Genomic DNA, 17,094 nt, shown 5'->3' with positions numbered 1-17,094 from the left:
TGACCTCAGAAGGATGAAAGGCTGAGTCAACCTTGAGCCAGTGAGACTCGAACTGCTGGCAACTGATAGTCATCAGAAATAGCCTGCAGTACTATTCTAACCACAGCGCCACCATGACTCCTAGAACATCTTGTTGTTGTCTCCCTTGTGACTCACTACATTATTCCTTATGGGAAATATTTGGTGCTCATTTTTGGTTCCCATCCTGCCTCCTGGTACTAATTAATGAGTAGCAAGGTACCAGTGTAATTTCATAATTTAGTTAATTTTAAATTTTAATTTTTTTGGTTTTGGATTGTCATATTTTATTTATTAAAAACCTAAGCTGCCTTTGGAATACTAAATATTCAGATAATATCTTTTAACTATACATATGTACGTGTATATACCCAAATAGTATTTTGAGCATAGAGTTTTGGAAGCAGAAGATACATTAAATATACCAGTAATTTTTTGTTAACGCTTTCTGCACTCTGACATTGTGGTATAGATGTTAACCAGATGAATGAAAGTAGATTCCTGAAAAGGAATCTCTTGAGCTACACAGGTCATGTAAGAATGCACTATGGATAATTGTTAATGAATCATAAGCGTAATGGAAATTAAAATTACTTGCATATGAGAAAAAATGGTTAAGGCATTGTGGTGATTTGAGTTTATTGGTTAAACTGGTGTGGGTGATAATTGGAAATGGCATTTTTCTTTTTGCAAGTGTTAGTAGTGCTTCTCCATTTACACTTCTTGGCTTAAAAGGTATGATCCTAATATAGAAATGTTACTAAATGCCAAGTGCATTAGGAAAGAAATGAGCACACAGCAAATTTAATTCTATCTTTTTTTCCCCCAAGGCTTAGTTGCTGTGGGAGAGAAAACACAAAAGAGACATGGGCCTTTTAGTACAGGGAAAGATCTTTCAGGTAAGATTTGGGGTAACTGGTATGTGTTTTGCATTTGAGGAGAGAAATGGTCCCACCAGTTGTTCTGATTAGAGAAAAAAAAAAGTTTGTATAAAAATATAGCAGTCTTCCTTGTGTACCTGGAAGAGTTTTAAAAATGTTTTTTCTTGTTAAGGCAAACATCCAGTATCAGCTTTGCTGGAAGTCTGTAATAAAAGAAGATGGTCTCCGCCTGTATTTGTACTGGTGAATGATAATCGTCCTGAATATCGCAAACATTTCCTATTTAAGGTAAAATTTAATTATAATATATATAAAAATGCTTTTGTAATACATGAAAGGTAAAATACAGTAAAGGGTCCTTTAATGGATGGGTCTCTGCTTTTGTGATGTTAGAATTCAGTGAGTCCCTTACAGCTTCCTAATTTGAGAGTGTTATTTCTTTGATTTGCCATTCACTGGGTGCAGAAAGTAAGAATGTTGTCATAAGTTACCTCAGCAACCTAGCAAGAAATAATCATTAACAGCTTATCTTCCCTTTAATTTTTCAAACTAGGATAAAATGAAAAATATAGAGAGACATCAGATAGGTTGAATTTTGCCATCTAAAGAGAAAGGTTTTGGTCCAAGGGTTCCTTCCTGATTGAAGAAAACTTCTCAAATGAAGTCATTCTACCAGTGAAAACTCTTGGATTTAACCCAACGAAAGCATGTTTATTGCTTCAGAGCTATTAATTTTTATTTAATTTGTGTGATCAATCTTTGAGCCTCACTCAAAAAATAAATTGGCATTCTCTTTTCTCCCAAAATATGCCATATTTGTAGATGACATCTGAATATTGTAAAGAATAGGGTGGCGTTCCTACTTTTTTTTTCAATAGAAAAAGGGAAGAAAGATATATTCAGCTTTATTTTTTTCCTTTCTTTGTTGCCTCATAGGTGATGGTCAATGGAGTTGAACATAAACCTAGTTTTGTCAGCCCAAACAAGAAGCATGCTAAAGCCACAGCAGCCACTGTGGCTCTCCAAGCATTGGGACTAGTACCAAAGGAGCTCTTGGCAAACACCACTAACTTCAGGAGTGCCTCACACAACTAAACTATTGTTTTTAACATTTCAAACATTTCTATTCTGTATAACAGGTATTTTGTTCTGCTTTTGTAAATACATCAGCATCTTATTGTAAAAACTGTACAGACACCTTCAGGCTTTTCTTTTGTACCAGCAAATATATTTAATTCATTTAGTTATGTATATTATTGATCTCAGTCATGCCACCATTTCTTAAATTACTAAACATCTAATGTGAGTCTGAAAGTATCTGTAATTTGCTTTAATATTTTAGCTTTATCTTCAGTATAAATACGATAGTTTACAGTTTTGTAGTATGATGCAGTTCCCATAGTTTTGGAAAAGTTCAGTTATGCTTATTTAAAACTATGTAGTCTTTTAAACCTACAACTACTACATAATTATTGGACCCAAAAATTCAATAATTTTTAATCAAAGCAAAATCCAACAACTTTGCTAGATAATATTTCTCTATCAGAATGTTATATGAAAATGATTGTATAAGAACAATGCCTCCAAATGCAAAGGGAACATAAATCAGAACTCATAAGAATTGTTACATGAAATGTCTGCATGTTTTCGTAAAAGAAGCAGGAAATTGTAATTAATTTCATACACAATACCTGGTGTTGATTATACACATTTGTAGTAAACAAATAATTCAGCGATAATTGGATGAGGATGTATGATGCTATTGTTGTTGTATTCCGCTTGGTCAAATAAAGCTGTATAACTTCATTTTATTTACCAGCCATATTATAATGTACATTTTGATCACTGGAACAAGAGTCCTTAGTAGTGATTTGCAATTTTGTTATAATATGAAATACAAAAACTAAATAATTTAGGCTTTATAATTTAATAGGGTTTTTTAAACCTAAAGAATCGTATTATTGATGTATTCTGATTGGGAATATTTCCAAGGACAGATACGGTTCAGAGCAAGTTGGAACTATTTTCTAGTTGGCCTTTAATTAAAGGTTGATATTATATGGCAGAAGGTGAAATCATGACTATATTTATCACTATATGTCTATCCGATAGCCACATTTGAAAATTGGTTTTCCACTATTTAATCTCAAAATGAATAGAGATTAGTTTAGATCCAGAAATCCCCAAGTAATCCTGAATTACTATGCAACTGTTAGCTATTAACAGAAATATTGTGTAGCTTTTTGCTAGCTGAGCACCTGAATTCCTCCATAGGGAATGAGTGTCTGACCATAACATGCTTTGCTTATTTGGACATTCATTCTAGTTTACAGAACAAATTCTGTGTTTTGTTCACAGCTCATTCAAGATATTGCAAGAACATGTAACAACTAAAATTAATGTTTTTTAAAAAACCCTTTCCATCCCAGAGATTTTTGGCAGTACTACGTAAAATATGAAATTATCATTTTTACTATTTCATTTCTGAAATAATGCTGCAAGCTTTGGTGCCTTTCTAGTCCATTTAATAGTAGCCACTTACTGAAGGGTAATCTACTTAAAACTACTATTAGTATAATGCAGTATGGATACTCTGAAGGCCTCAGCAATTGTTTTAAGAAGTGTGACATATATAATAAAGGAAAAAGCCATGGACAGTAGAAGGGAGTATTGCAATATTTTTTCCTCGCCCAACTCTCTTCCTTAGATCCACACAATTATGTCAATTCTTAAAGTTTAATTTAAAACATATACTTCAGATATTACAAGTTTAAGAAAAATAAAGCGGTTATATAAGGACTATATACAAAAGTCAATGAATAAAATTGATCATTGTGCACAAGGAAGTGTTCCTGGTAAGCCGTTTTAAATTATCATTTAGTTGCTTAGGTTTTCCATGTGTAGAGATAATCACTCATGTCTAGGAGCCGTATTGAAGATTTTCCTAGTGTTGAATTAAGAGCAAGTTGACTTAAAGTGTTAGGATGCAATCCACAATTGGAAAGTTCTTTGATACCAGATTCCTGTGAAAAAATGGGATAAACAAAAACAATTAACAATGGACTTTTGAACAGGCTGTTGTTTTATTCAGGTATTAGAAACGTTTATATTGTAGTACAATGAAAAATAAGGCAATCCCCAATCTATGGCTTTATATCAAAAATATACAAATCTATGGAGAAAAATACAAATTTTAACCATATTTTTATAATAATGTATGAACAGTTTACATAAACCTGCTTCGTCCAGATGAAGTATGGCCTTTTATTTACAACTAGCTGTATTGTCAGTTTGGTGTACTGACAGTATAGTTTTTTACTCTGCCTGTCCTGCAGTGTATACAAAGTTGTGGCTCTTCTAACTACATGAGGAAAACTTATTAGCATGTTATTTACTAGTTGTATTTTTTGGCAACTCTCATAAATGCCCCCCCTTACTGGGATAAATACATGTATTAGTTTACCTTCATATGCTGCTTATTGTTGATACCTGTGTTGAACACAGCTGTTGGTTCATGAGTATAACATATAGCGGAGAAAGTTCCATTTTGAGCAGATTTTAGTAGCATGGACAAAGAATGGAGACAATGGGGCATTATAGGTCCCACAATCTCCAAGCTAAATAGATCTTTATAATGCGAATGGGCTTGTGTTCTGACATTTATACTTCGGGCCTAGGAAAGAGGAAGAAAAAATCCTTAATTGCAATTTATACTTGCTCCTATTACTAAAGGAATGTTACCATGGGCAATTGATATTTGAGACATTGGTTAAAAAGCTCTGTGCTCAAAGATGGATGATTAAGCCATCTAAGGCAAGGTTACTATCTACACCAAAAATAGCAGCGGTCTACAACTGAGCATACCAATTAGAGTAACGTGGATGAGCAATAGTAGGAACCAATGTATAAAAGCCAAGTCACCAAGCAACTAGAGCCCAGTCCCTCTTTGAGAGATGGGTGGTTCAAAAATGTGAAAAATAAATACATTTCAGATCTACATCTTCCAAATTGGTGCTAGAAAACACTGTGTTCCTTTTAAGTTCTAAAAACCCCTGCAGTTTTATATTAAATTGTAAGTACTTGAATAAACAGAGATAATTTCAGTAACTGTTTGAAACAAATTGCCAAGTGAGTAGAGGACAACTTGCCATTTCTAAAATAATGGTGATTCTTGCTTAAAGACAGTAATTGGAGCGGGCAACTCAGTTGCTAACAGACTTGGTCATAAAGTGAAAAAATATGACTGCCGAGTCACGATGGCAGTTTTAGCAATTGTCATCATTAAACAAGAATGTTACAGGCTCAGCTGACTGCCCAAATTCTGCAGAACAGAAAGCCCCTCTTTGGAGCAACCCTTATCAACTCCCAGGAAAGCTCAGAGGAATGCAGGGGGGAGCAAAACAGCTTCAGGCAGGCACTCCCCCATGCATCCTGTGGCCACGGGGGGGGGGGGGGGGGGCATGAATCCCAATCCAGATGGGCCCAAGGGCAGGGAAGGAGGCTTCCCGCCAGCTCTTCCTAAGCCCAATTGCGTAGGTGGCTGGCAAGTGTCTGGCAGCTCTTCATGCAGTACTTTCCAGACTGACACAGACCCTGAAAGCCTTGTGCACTTGTTGGAACCACTCCAAGCCATTTTCCCACAGCAACAAGCTTAATTCCAGGCAGGGTCTTGGGATGGCAGCGTGTAAGAAAGTGGTGGGGCAGGATGGTGATTCCCCCCCCCCATCACCCTCTCCACTGCCTTCTAATCCTCTGCTGCTTCGTTTGGATCATCAGCAGATTGACAATGAAAAAGGACAACTGGAAAAAGGAGGACAGCCTGGACATTTCCAAAGGTGTGCAGCTTCCTGCCACCTTTCTTACTGATTTTGTGGGAAGCCAGCAGGGAAAGTTGCATGTGGCAATCATGTGACTGTAGGACACTGCCATATTATGAAGGCTGATCGCCAAGCACATTGCAACCATGTGACCGTAGTGGTGCTGCAAAGGCTATAATTTTGAGGACTGCTCGTAAATTCAATTTGTTCTGCAATGTTGTAACTTCAAACAGTTGCTGAACGAATGATTGTTAAGTGAGAAGCCCTTGTATGAATTAATTTTTTATCTTGAATTAAGAACTGGAAAGGAGACAGTTTTGTAGCTGAATAGAGCAAAATGCGTATCAGGAGCAATATCCTATTAATATAATGTATGCTTTCTAAGGGTTATATTTAATTATTTGGATCCTGCATTTTCCTATGCCAGGGCTTTCAGAGAGGACATTTTACAAAACAGTTTGGGGAAAACCAGTATTTGGCTATTCTTCCCTTTAGTCCCTTCTTCGATAATTCTGAAAGGTCTCCCAACTAACCTAAGCAGATTTTCAGATAGTGAATGGGATAGCAGAGAAAGAGATATTAATTGGTGAGAATCAACTTTATCCCTTATTTTTGCCAGAATAAATATTCAGTCAGAAGCTTCTGGTGAGTGATAGATACATCACTCACCCATCCTAACTTACCTTTCTTCTCCAAAATTGGACAGTGTATACTATATCACAGTATTTAAAATAGATTGTAGTGTACTACATATCATAATATATCTCATTATAATTTATTACCTTGAGTGTCTGCATTGTTGCGCCTCTAAAAGCAACTGGGGAGAGCAATGTTGGAGGGATGCCTGCCTGAGGACCTGCAGAAGCCACTAAACTTTTACAATTTATCAAGAAGTTCAGCAAAGTAAATGTATTTGTCCCTTTTACTAACACTACAGATTCAGGCCTGTGATCCAATTTCATCTCATTTTTTTCTTTGCAGCTACATAGACAGTTAAGGAAAATCCAAACATACATAGTAATTGTAGATTAATATGAACTTATCTGTGGGGAAAGAGTTGCATTATAATAAGCCAAATAAATGTTATTTAAGTATGTTTTTATTATCTTTGCAAACCTGGAAAAATGGAAGGAGGCTTGCAAGGATAATAAAACCAAACCTTGCTATTATATAGGAGAATTCCAAATGTTTCTACAAACTAAAAGTGAAGATTTCCATAGAAATAGTTGCAATATTTAAATATACTATTTAACATATATAGTTTAAAGCTTTCCAGAAAAAATAATTTACTATTGAAAAACTAACAAAATTATGTCATGAATTCCCAGAAATTGAGAAAATCAAGAAAGAAAAAATGGGACAACTGTGACACAGAACCTCAGGTTCTAAGGGAAAGGGTGGAGGAAGGAAATTTCTAAACAAACACCCAGATACTTGACGCAACTGAAAAATGATCACTGCCATTTTGACTACCTGAACAACAGCCATTACAGTACTTCTGTATACAGAATGCACATTACCTAGACTGCATTTAATATAATGCAAATTCAACCATTGATTAAAGGAAAATGTTTTAACTCTTAAAAGGATACAATTTGGTAGAAATTGTGTCTGGTTTTTTAATTTTGTCTTCAATTCCCATTTCCATCAGCCATAAAATTCCATCATCGTCATCATCACTGCCATCGCCACCACTCATTTCCAATTCTCTGAGTAGCAAAATGTGGTAAAAGAACTTGTAAATTACCAATTTCTGAAAAAGAGCTAATCGTTCTGAAAAATGCACATTAAGCCACTGTAAACACTAATTATACATACTCTTCAATTTCATTCAATTTCATTTCAGTATCTTTTTTAACTTCTGTTTCTAAAGGAGAAGCTGCAGCATTGAAATTTTTTTGTTTAATTCCTTGAAATGGTAAATCAAATTCAATACCTAAAAAAAGGAAAAGGAAAAAAAAAAGATTTATGTCTTGGTTATGGACAAGAGGAATTTTTACCTTGTTCATAACTTTTCTTTACCTTCATTTTTCATGGCTTCCCTTAATCCTTTGGTTGTGGGAGAAATTAATGCAGTGATCATATCACTCCCAGCAAGTCCTGCTGCACGGAACAGCACAGTGAATTGATAAGTGCAAACATAGAAATAGGGACACAGCTTGGCTCTCAACAAGTTATAAAGAGAGGTAAAACTGAGAGACCTACAAATTAAAGAAACAAACAAACAGAATAATCAGCTTCCTGGTATAGAACAACAAAACAACCTAAACCAGTTGTTTTAAGCTGACGCATTGATGTATTCCTAAGCAATAATGCAAATTTCACTATTATTTCACCTGAATTCATAATTCCAGTGTTATTCTTCCTTTATTACATTCAAATAATCAGAGTTTTTATCTAATTTTCATGCTACTTTGTATGTTAATCTGGATTCTTTTCAGTTATATGGAACATTTAAAAAAACCCAAAAAACCTATGTATCAGTTCTTTTTTTACATCATTCAAATAAGCTAGAAGAAAATAAGAATTGACTCACTGGCTAATTTTGTCTTCTTTTTTTTTTTTTATCTTTTATTTTATATAGTCCTATTTTGCATCAAAATTTTCAAATGCTCTTCAAGGGCAGCCATCGATAGAATGTGTTATAGTAATATATTCTACAAGTGTGCACAAGAATCACAGAATTACCTTTTACAGAAAGCCACGTTAGTAATGATCGGCTTTTTTAGAGGTATAAAAAACATAAGAACTAGGAAAATAAATACCTCTTTCCTCTCACAGCATTGCTCTGCTCTAAGTGTCTGAACACTTAGATTTTGGTTAGGAGAAAGATCCCTATTGAAAATACTAAATTCCAGAAATTGAATTTATGCTTAGCTTTTTATATTTCCAAGAACTTCAACATACCATTCACTCATGAACATTTGTTGGAGTTCTTCATTAAAGGCACAAGGATGACTTTTTCCAACCATTTTTCTGTCAGCTCCAATTCGAGGAAAAAGTGGTAGCCATGGGAAGAAGGGATGAAGCCAATATATTAGATTTTGCTGGAAAGCGCAACGAAGTTCTGTGGAAAGTTTTGGCTCCTAAATATCAAAATAACATTTTTAAAAGGCTACTTTTAGGTTATTTATAGAGTAAAAAGGAAAACTGGAAAAGGATTTTTAGAAAAGTTAAGGTAATAAAACACAAAGAATAGCTGATATTTTCCCACTTTTTCAAGGGATCAAAAAGCAATTCCTAGTATTCTGGTTTAAGTCCATAAATGTTTATAAGGTATAAGACAAAGTTAACATATTTAATATTTTTGCACCATGCCATAATCTGCAACCAACTCTACCTTAGTTTCAATTTATTTATACAGAATAGAATTTGTTTAAATAGCTGGTTTGTATTTAAATGCCAATTATCCTGATAAGGGGACATAATAAAATAATTTGGAAGCTTTGCCATGTTTCTTGTAAAGCTACAGCTGGATACAAAGCAGAATATGCATTTTTATAAAGTTTAGCCTTTATGTGGTTTTTATTTATGATTCAGAACATTTCTTATAAGTAGATTTTATATCAAAGACAAAATATCTTACAGTGTATCAAAACATATTGGGAGAAGTTAACAATAGCTATTTTCTGAATGAAAATATAAAGGCAGCAATTATTCATACTTGTAGGTATGGAAGTATTTGTGTGTCTTTTAAAACACATGACTATATGAAATACTTATATTAGTAAAGCTAACTTTAGATAACAATTTATTTAATATATAGAAACTACTAGTTTATTGTAACCACAATAATCATAAATCAGGAAAAAAGGAGACATAGCAATATAGATTTAATTAAAAGTCTAGCTGAAGAAATGGAACCTTAGCTGGTTTTAAAAAAAAGTATGTGTGCTGATACCAACTACAATTGAATTAGGAGGGAATATTTCCAAAATGTTATTTTAATATGAAATATGTGTATATAATATAGAACCCCGTGATGGCGAACCTATGGCAGGCATGCCAGAGTTGTCACACAGAGCCCTCTCTGCTAGCACACGTGCCGTCGCCCCAGGTCAAATCTCCGTGGCATTTCTTTCGTGAGCTTCTGTTTCCCTGCAAACGACGAAACAAAAGCTCACGAAAGAAAAAGACCTTACCTCTTGCTGCGCTGCTGGTGTTGGGATGCACCACCTCCCACTGGCCAGCTGGTCTTTGGGTCTCTGCTGCGCATGTCTGCGCATGCACACGTGCATGTCCACATGTTTGTGCACGTGTGCACATGCAGTTTGGGCACTCAGTGCCTAAAAGGTTTGCCATCACTGGCATAGAACCTTCTTTTTCCTGATGTGCAAGCCCAGCATTTATTTATTCAATTTTTATCCTATCTTTATTACTTAATAGGTAACTTAAGGTACCAAACATACCTAATATACTCTTCCCGACCTTTGTTCTCCAAAATAGCAACCCTTTTGAGGTGAATTGAACTGAGAGAGAGTAACTGGCCCAAAGTCACCCATCAAGTTATCTACGCTATTGTAGATTTTATATGGTATAAAATAATTTTTGAATTTCATTTGGCAGCAAACTATCACTTAGTACAGTTCTTTCCAAACAGTGTAATCTACCCAAAATAAGTTTTCTATGAAGATTCAGCATTCTACATGGGCTGCATCGCCTGAGCTAACCTAAATGTTACAGATGGTGATTGTGAAGTTAACAGTATGTCAATTGCTATAAGAAATCTGTACTGTCCCAAAAATGCATGGTGGGGAAACTCCTTATCACAGAATCCATTTTTGAATGGCTTCTGGAGCAGTGCTATATTGTGCGCTTATGTTTTCAGAGGGTATGCAACTTTATACAAAATAGGTAATCTCTCTAGATTCCAGGTAAACATAATGCAGTATCTTGTCAGGATTCATTTCTTGTCCAAATACTCAAAAACTACATTGTCTTTTATGACTCAGATGATACAGAGAAAAAGATCTGGCCATCAACAAGCTACTGATGACATGTTGGCTCCTAATCAACATGCTAATAATTACCTATACTGTAGATGTTAAAAAGAACCAGATAGGTTGGAGTCTTGATGAATTCTATAACTTACCATATCTTTCGGACTATAAGACGGAGTGTATAAGACCGGTGTATAAGACGCACCAAGATTTTGAAAAGGTAAACAAGAAAAAAATGGTTTTGCCCTCCCCGGCCCACAGGAGCACTCTGCAGGCCTCCCAAAGCCTCTGCGAGCCCTGTTTTTGCAAAAAACAAGTCCGTTTTTCACAAAAACAGGACACGCAGGGCGGGGCTTCGGGAGGCCAAAAATGGCTGTATTTGGTGTATAAGATGCACCAACATTTCCACCCTTTTTGGGGGGAGGGGGGAAGTGCATTTTATACTCCGAAAAGTATGGTAATTGCTACAGAGCTGAGCATTAGTCATTTTGAGAATCGCTGAGCAGGCAAGAGCAGTGTTGTCTGAACCAACAAAGAATACAACACTGTACCAAAAATATTGAGAAATTAGGAGAATCACCCCTTTCCCAAAACAATTTATCATGGCAACTAAGATTTACTCAATCCCTCACCCTACCTAGTCTATCCAAATTAAAATAGTTCCCAATACTTATTTTTTCTCCAAGAATGTATAAAGCTGTCTGCTATTAGCATGGTTTGAATCCTCCATAAGCGAATATATTAACAACTGACTAAGAAAAAGATATAATGATTCCAGGAACTGATACTATTTGTTGAAACACAGGAATATTTCTGCATGATGTAACTTCCTGAATATCACTAACTCATCCTTAAGACATTTCCCTCAGATTCACAGAATATTGAGAAATTTATTCATCACCATTAAACATAGTAGTGTTAAGATTTTATTATCTTGTTCACCAGATAGCTCTAAACGTTGAGAAACAGATAGTAGAGGTGAATTAGAAAGATATCACTAGCCATTCAATTCAAAATAAGTGAACCACTTGCAATTTGAATTGACTCTTATATCGATTGCAGATTCCAATTCATTAATTCAACAGCATTAAAAAGCATAACCTACCTGGATACTTTGGGGTAAGTTTATTAATGTTGCCCTACAATGCTGGATATATCCTTGGGATTCTTCTTGAGCTTTTAAGTGATCAGCCCATGCAAACGACTGAGAAGAAGTGACTAGAAGACGGGTTTTAATGCTCCAGTCCGCAGGAAATTCAAAACTTGGTGAAGAGGGAACTTCAGTATCAGAAATGGCCAAAGAGTCCTTAAAAAAATTGAACAAATTATAAGTAAGCAATGAAATCAATAAAATGCCACTGGTGTACAAAGAAGCACGTTCTACTTTTGCAAACATTAAGCATTATCATTTTAGTTCTGGATTTAGATTAGGCATGAATGATATTAATCTATAAATCTAGATCTAACTGCATAAGAAAAAATTTCTTAAGTTTATAAAAGAAACACACTTCAGTGCTGTGGTAAATGTGGTGACTGTACAGTACTCCTTTAAAGAAAAATGGACAACTGAGGAGTCCTTAGTGCTCTCTGAGCTTGATTATTAAGGTATCTTTAAAAAGTAAGATATAATTAAAATTACAGAGTAACAAAGAAAGCAAGTTTTGTGTCTGACTATAAGAAAACATGCATGGTTGCAAGAGGTATTTATATGGGAGTAGCACATAGGGGATATGCAAGCACCAAGAGTAAACCCTGGACTCTCAAATTTTAAGTGTCTTCGTATTTAGAAATTCTGAAATTAAAATACTTACTTTGATCAATGTTTCAGCAGTTGCTATTTCAGAAAGCTCTTCCTTCCATGTGGAACCATCCTTGTCATGACTTTTTAAAAACTAAAAGAAAAAGAATGACTAAAACTATATAATGCTTTTTGTAACCTAATACCATTGTCTGTATTAAATTTCATAAGAACATAATGTTTCACATTCCTGCTCTGCAGCAATAAAGTACAAGATGATACTGGAAACAGATGGTCACTATAGTGACAATGGCAAAGACATCTGCTTGGGAGAAGGCAATAATAAACCACTCTTGCATTTTTATCAAGAAAAGCACATGGATAGAAAATATAACATGATTGATGATATAGTGCCAGATGATGGATGCCTTGGATTGGATGGCACTCAAGATGCTACTGAGAAAGCTGAGGATTTTTCAGAGTATTGATGGTGTTTAAAATGTCCAACATGCTTAATCTAGCCACATCTATTGCTGATGTTGCCATATAGGAAAAGAAAATCGGAAGGTGCAAGGAATGGTGGGAACATAGAACATAAGAAACAGGAACATGGGAAAGTTCAGCAATGTAAAAGATTAAATGACTACACATAATCATCTTAGACATCAAAAAACCAAGATGGATTGGGCATTTTCAGTTATTCAGTCATTCAGTCCTGACATTTATTAGTCAGGACATAAAAAACAAAGAACAGCACTGCTTTTATAGTTAAGGAGGGGTCAACAGGAATAGCACTTCATTGCAATGCAATCAATTACTGAATATCTGTTAGACTTCATGAACAATTCTTTAAGATGATTATCATTTAAGTTTATGAGCCAATCAACAATCCAGAAGAAGTGGTGGATTAATTTTATGATCAGGTTTGATTTGAAATCAACAGAACATGCAAGCAAAATTTGCTACTTGTGATTGGAATATCAAAACTGGAAATACTAAAGAAGAAAATGTAGTTGTATTGGCTTTGGAAATCAGAAATAGGCAGGAGGTTGACTTATTGTTTTCTGCCATTCTAGTGAATTCATCATAGAATTCTGTCTTCAAACAACTAAATCAATCCCCTATACATGGACATCACTAGACGGAATATGTAAAAATCACATTGATTATATTATTGCTAAAAGGAAGTAGAGGAGCTCAATTATAACATCAAAGAATTGGAGAGGTGCTGACTGTGGAACAAATCATGAACTTGTCATATGCAAGTTCAAGTTAACAAAGAAAAAAGAGAGCTAGACCGTTTTCACAATATGAACTTGAACATACTATATATTCACCATTTTCATGGACAACATCAGGAATCTGAAGTCTTTAACCTGATTGATAGAAAACTCCAAATGACGTGTAATGAAATTAAAGAAGTCATTAAAGATGAATGTGAAAAGAGATTTGACAAAAATAAAGAGAATAAAACAAACTGGATGTCAGAACAAACTATGGAAATTGCCACAAAGAGAAGCCAAAGTCACGAAAAACAAAAATCTCAGAAAGGAACTTAACAAGGAGTTTTGGAGAGCTGTTAGAAGAGACAAGAAACAGCATTACAATATCTGTAAAGATACACTGAAGAGGGAAGCAGATATGGAAAAACAAGGAAATGTGGGATCCTTGATGCTCTCTGAGCTTGTTTGTTTTCTTGCAGTAGTTTCAATATCCTAAATAGGTAACATCATCTATGCTGATCTGAGTGCTGATTACTGAGTGCTGGAGTCTTTTTCTCCTTTGGGCGGGATGATTGTCTCTTTTGCATAGTTTATAGGTGTTGTTAATGTCTATGTGTCTATTGATGGCTGCTGTTTTTCAAAAGATTTCTGAATTCAAAAGGAGTTCCAATCTTGAATTGCTAAAAAACATCAATGGATAGATAGTAATCAGTTCAAAGGAGAGCAAACTAAATCGGAAACGTATATTAAAACATTGGACAGTAGAATTGTCAACATTCAAGATACCTTAGAAGATATTTCCTACTTATAATAATCTCTATCACTAGAAAATGAAGTTAGATAAGCACTCCATTATCATGTCAGAAGGCTACAAGAACTGATAGAATACCTACTGAAATAGATAGGCAAGCAATTTAAGATGATTTGATCAAGATTCTAACCAAATTTTGACAGTAAACCTGGAGAATAACACAATGGTCAGCAGATTGGAAGACTTGCTCCAGCTTGGGAAAGAAGTGGGATAACAGTAACAGAATTGGAAGGGACCTTGGAGGTCATCTAGTCCAACCCCCTGCTCATGCAGGAGACCTGTACTAGGGATTCGAACTGCCGACCTTTCTAATTGACAAGCTCAGTGGATAAAGCTGTATACTTTTCCATTATATATTCTATCTATATGCTGAATATATATTAAAGGAAGATGGATTGGAAGATGAGTATGGTTTTAAAGTTGGAGGAAAAAATATCAATAACCTGTGCTATGCTGATGTCACTACAGGTACTCCTTGCCCATGCATTTATTTAGTACATTTGTTCAAAGTTACAACAGCACTGAGCAAGGGTATTCCTTATAGTTGCAGCTATTGCAGCATTCCCACAGTCATGTGATCTCAGTGCCAGCACTTGGTGACCAGCTCAATATAAAAATATTGCAATGTCCCTTGATCATGACCATTTGTGACCATCTCTGCCAGCTTCCTACAAGCAAAGTTAATGTAAAAGCCGGCAGGAGAACACAAATGGGAATTACATGGTTGTGGGACACTTTGACCACACAGGATTTGTTTAATGATGGCAACAGGAACTGCCAGAATTGCCATCATAAGTTGCCACAATTATATGAGTTCGTGGTTCCAATTATCATCAGTGGGGATTCCTTGTATAATAACTTAAAACGCAAAGGATAAGGAAACTCTAATAAAATAGAATAACAAAAGTTAATAAAAGTAATAAAAGTTAAGGAGCATAATGAAAAAAATAGGACTAACATGAAATATAATGAAGATCAAATTAATGACAACAGGTAGAACACCCAGCCTTAAAATTGTCAATAGAGATGTCAAAGAGGTAGATAGTCTTTTAGGATCAAGCAACAACAGTAAAGGAACAAGCAGTCAAGAAATATGCTGAAGGCTTGGAAAAGATTTTGGCTTCATAGCAGCCATCTTTTTCTCTCTCAAAAAACCAAAGGAAAAAACAGAAACATAACAACGTTGTCATAAATAAGCTGAGTCAAATATGGAGAGGCACTATTCCCAGTAATTTTTGTTCTCATAAATGACTATGTTGTTATTAATTATGTGGTAGGAACGTTCTTATCTTCTTAGCATTTCAAACATGCCCATCAGGCACACAAGACTGAGAGCTGTGCTCACCACCTTAAATTTAAGATTTATCATAAAAGAACAGAACAGAATAACAAGAGTTGGAAGGGATCTTGGAGGTCTTCTAGTCCCCCTGCTCAGGCAGGAAACCCCATACCAATTTAGACAAATGATTGTCCAATCTCTTCTTAAAAACTTCCAGTGTTGGAGCAGTCACAACTTCTGGAGGCAAGCAAAAGGTATATAGTTGAAACCACTTTCCACTATTAATGTATACATTCTGGATTAATGTGAAGTGACACAAGAGAAAGAGATGATTATTTGTGTTAAATGGCCTGAAATAGGAACTCTGATTTATTTCAGGCCCAAAAAAGTTTAATAAATGTTTTTCATCATCAGACTCCTCTAAACATCTTTTGATTTCTCTAAAAATCAACAGTTGTAACAAGTTATTTTCAACTACTCTACCAATTGGACTTTTGTCCAATCTCTTCTTAAAAACTTCCAGTGTTGGATCATTCACAACTTGTGCAGGCAAGTTGTTCCACTGATTGTTGTCATTTTCCTTCAAATTTAAAACTCATTTTACACCTCCTTATACACATTTAATCACTAAGTTCTATTGCTTTCTACTCCGTGGGCACAACAACACGCTTGATTGATACGCAATTCGGTCTAACGCCCATCGAAGGGTTGCAAATAGTGACGGCAGAGCCCAATTTACCTGCTTCTCGGATCTGCTGGATACGTCATTCCTCGCCACTAACCACTCCACTTCTGCAAGTCTCTGAGTAGAAGACTGAACCAGACTGGGTTCCGGCAGAAGACAAGGCGTGTTTCCCACGTTTGTGAAGGGGTTGCGCCGCCGACTCCCCGGACCGAGCCGAGGGGGAACAGGTGAGTCCTTGAGGGTTGTCGCAAACGAAGACTCTCCGGAAAGCGCGACCGTTTCGCTTCTCCGAGGCCTCTTCCTCTTCAAGCGCAATATCTCCGGCGGCTTCTTAAAGCCGGGAGAATAATCGGGAACCACGGAACACATGCCGCTCGGTCGGTGGAGGCGGCTGGAAGGAGCCTAACAGCCCAAGAATTCCGCGCTTTACTTGAAAGCCCCGCCTAGCAGCTGGGCGTTCCTTTCTTTTGCCCGCGGAAAAGGCAACCAATCCGAACGGAGCTCTTTCACGAGGATCACCACCCCTTTCCCCACGCACGCCCAGAGCTGCTTTTTCCCGCTATCAAAGCTCAGATAGGCAAACAGAGCTCCGCTCGCAAGGGGAAAAGAGAATAACTGCAGACTTAACGGGTTCCTTCTTGCTTTTGAACATTTGATTTTCATTACGAGATCCACCACTATTAAACATCCGGGACAAAAGAC

The 17,094-nt window shown here is 35.9% G+C and overlaps 2 protein-coding genes across 2 annotated transcripts in view; one reads left to right on the top strand and one right to left on the bottom strand.

The window, feature by feature from the left end:
* Positions 1-2,705, top strand: part of SON (SON DNA and RNA binding protein) — a 34,548-nt gene extending 31,843 nt beyond the window's left edge. Inside the window, exons 10-12 of the mRNA XM_070944328.1 lie at positions 849-917; positions 1,072-1,187; positions 1,836-2,705. Of these exons, the coding sequence (XP_070800429.1) occupies positions 849-917; positions 1,072-1,187; positions 1,836-1,994 (344 nt within the window). The 3' untranslated portion in view covers positions 1,995-2,705. The remainder of the gene's footprint in view (positions 1-848; positions 918-1,071; positions 1,188-1,835) is intronic.
* A 984-nt stretch (positions 2,706-3,689) lies between these two features.
* Positions 3,690-16,761, bottom strand: DONSON (DNA replication fork stabilization factor DONSON). The gene is made up of 10 exons (XM_070944336.1): positions 16,447-16,761; positions 12,468-12,548; positions 11,762-11,962; positions 8,624-8,802; positions 7,739-7,917; positions 7,535-7,652; positions 7,309-7,425; positions 6,499-6,697; positions 4,363-4,572; positions 3,690-3,922 (listed from the first exon to the last, which is right to left on the bottom strand). Exons 1-10 carry the CDS (start codon positions 16,759-16,761, stop codon positions 3,785-3,787), a joined length of 1,737 nt encoding a protein of 578 aa, XP_070800437.1. The 3' UTR covers positions 3,690-3,784.
* Positions 16,762-17,094: the final 333 nt, after the last annotated feature.

The sequence above is a fragment of the Pituophis catenifer genome, unplaced genomic scaffold (assembly GCF_029215685.1).
Source record: "Pituophis catenifer annectens isolate HBS135680 unplaced genomic scaffold, rPitCat1.0.hap2 SCAF_4, whole genome shotgun sequence".
Taxonomy (NCBI): Eukaryota; Metazoa; Chordata; class Lepidosauria; order Squamata; family Colubridae; genus Pituophis; species Pituophis catenifer.
Note: the sequence above shows the minus strand (reverse complement) of the source record. Positions and strands in the feature narration are given on the sequence as shown.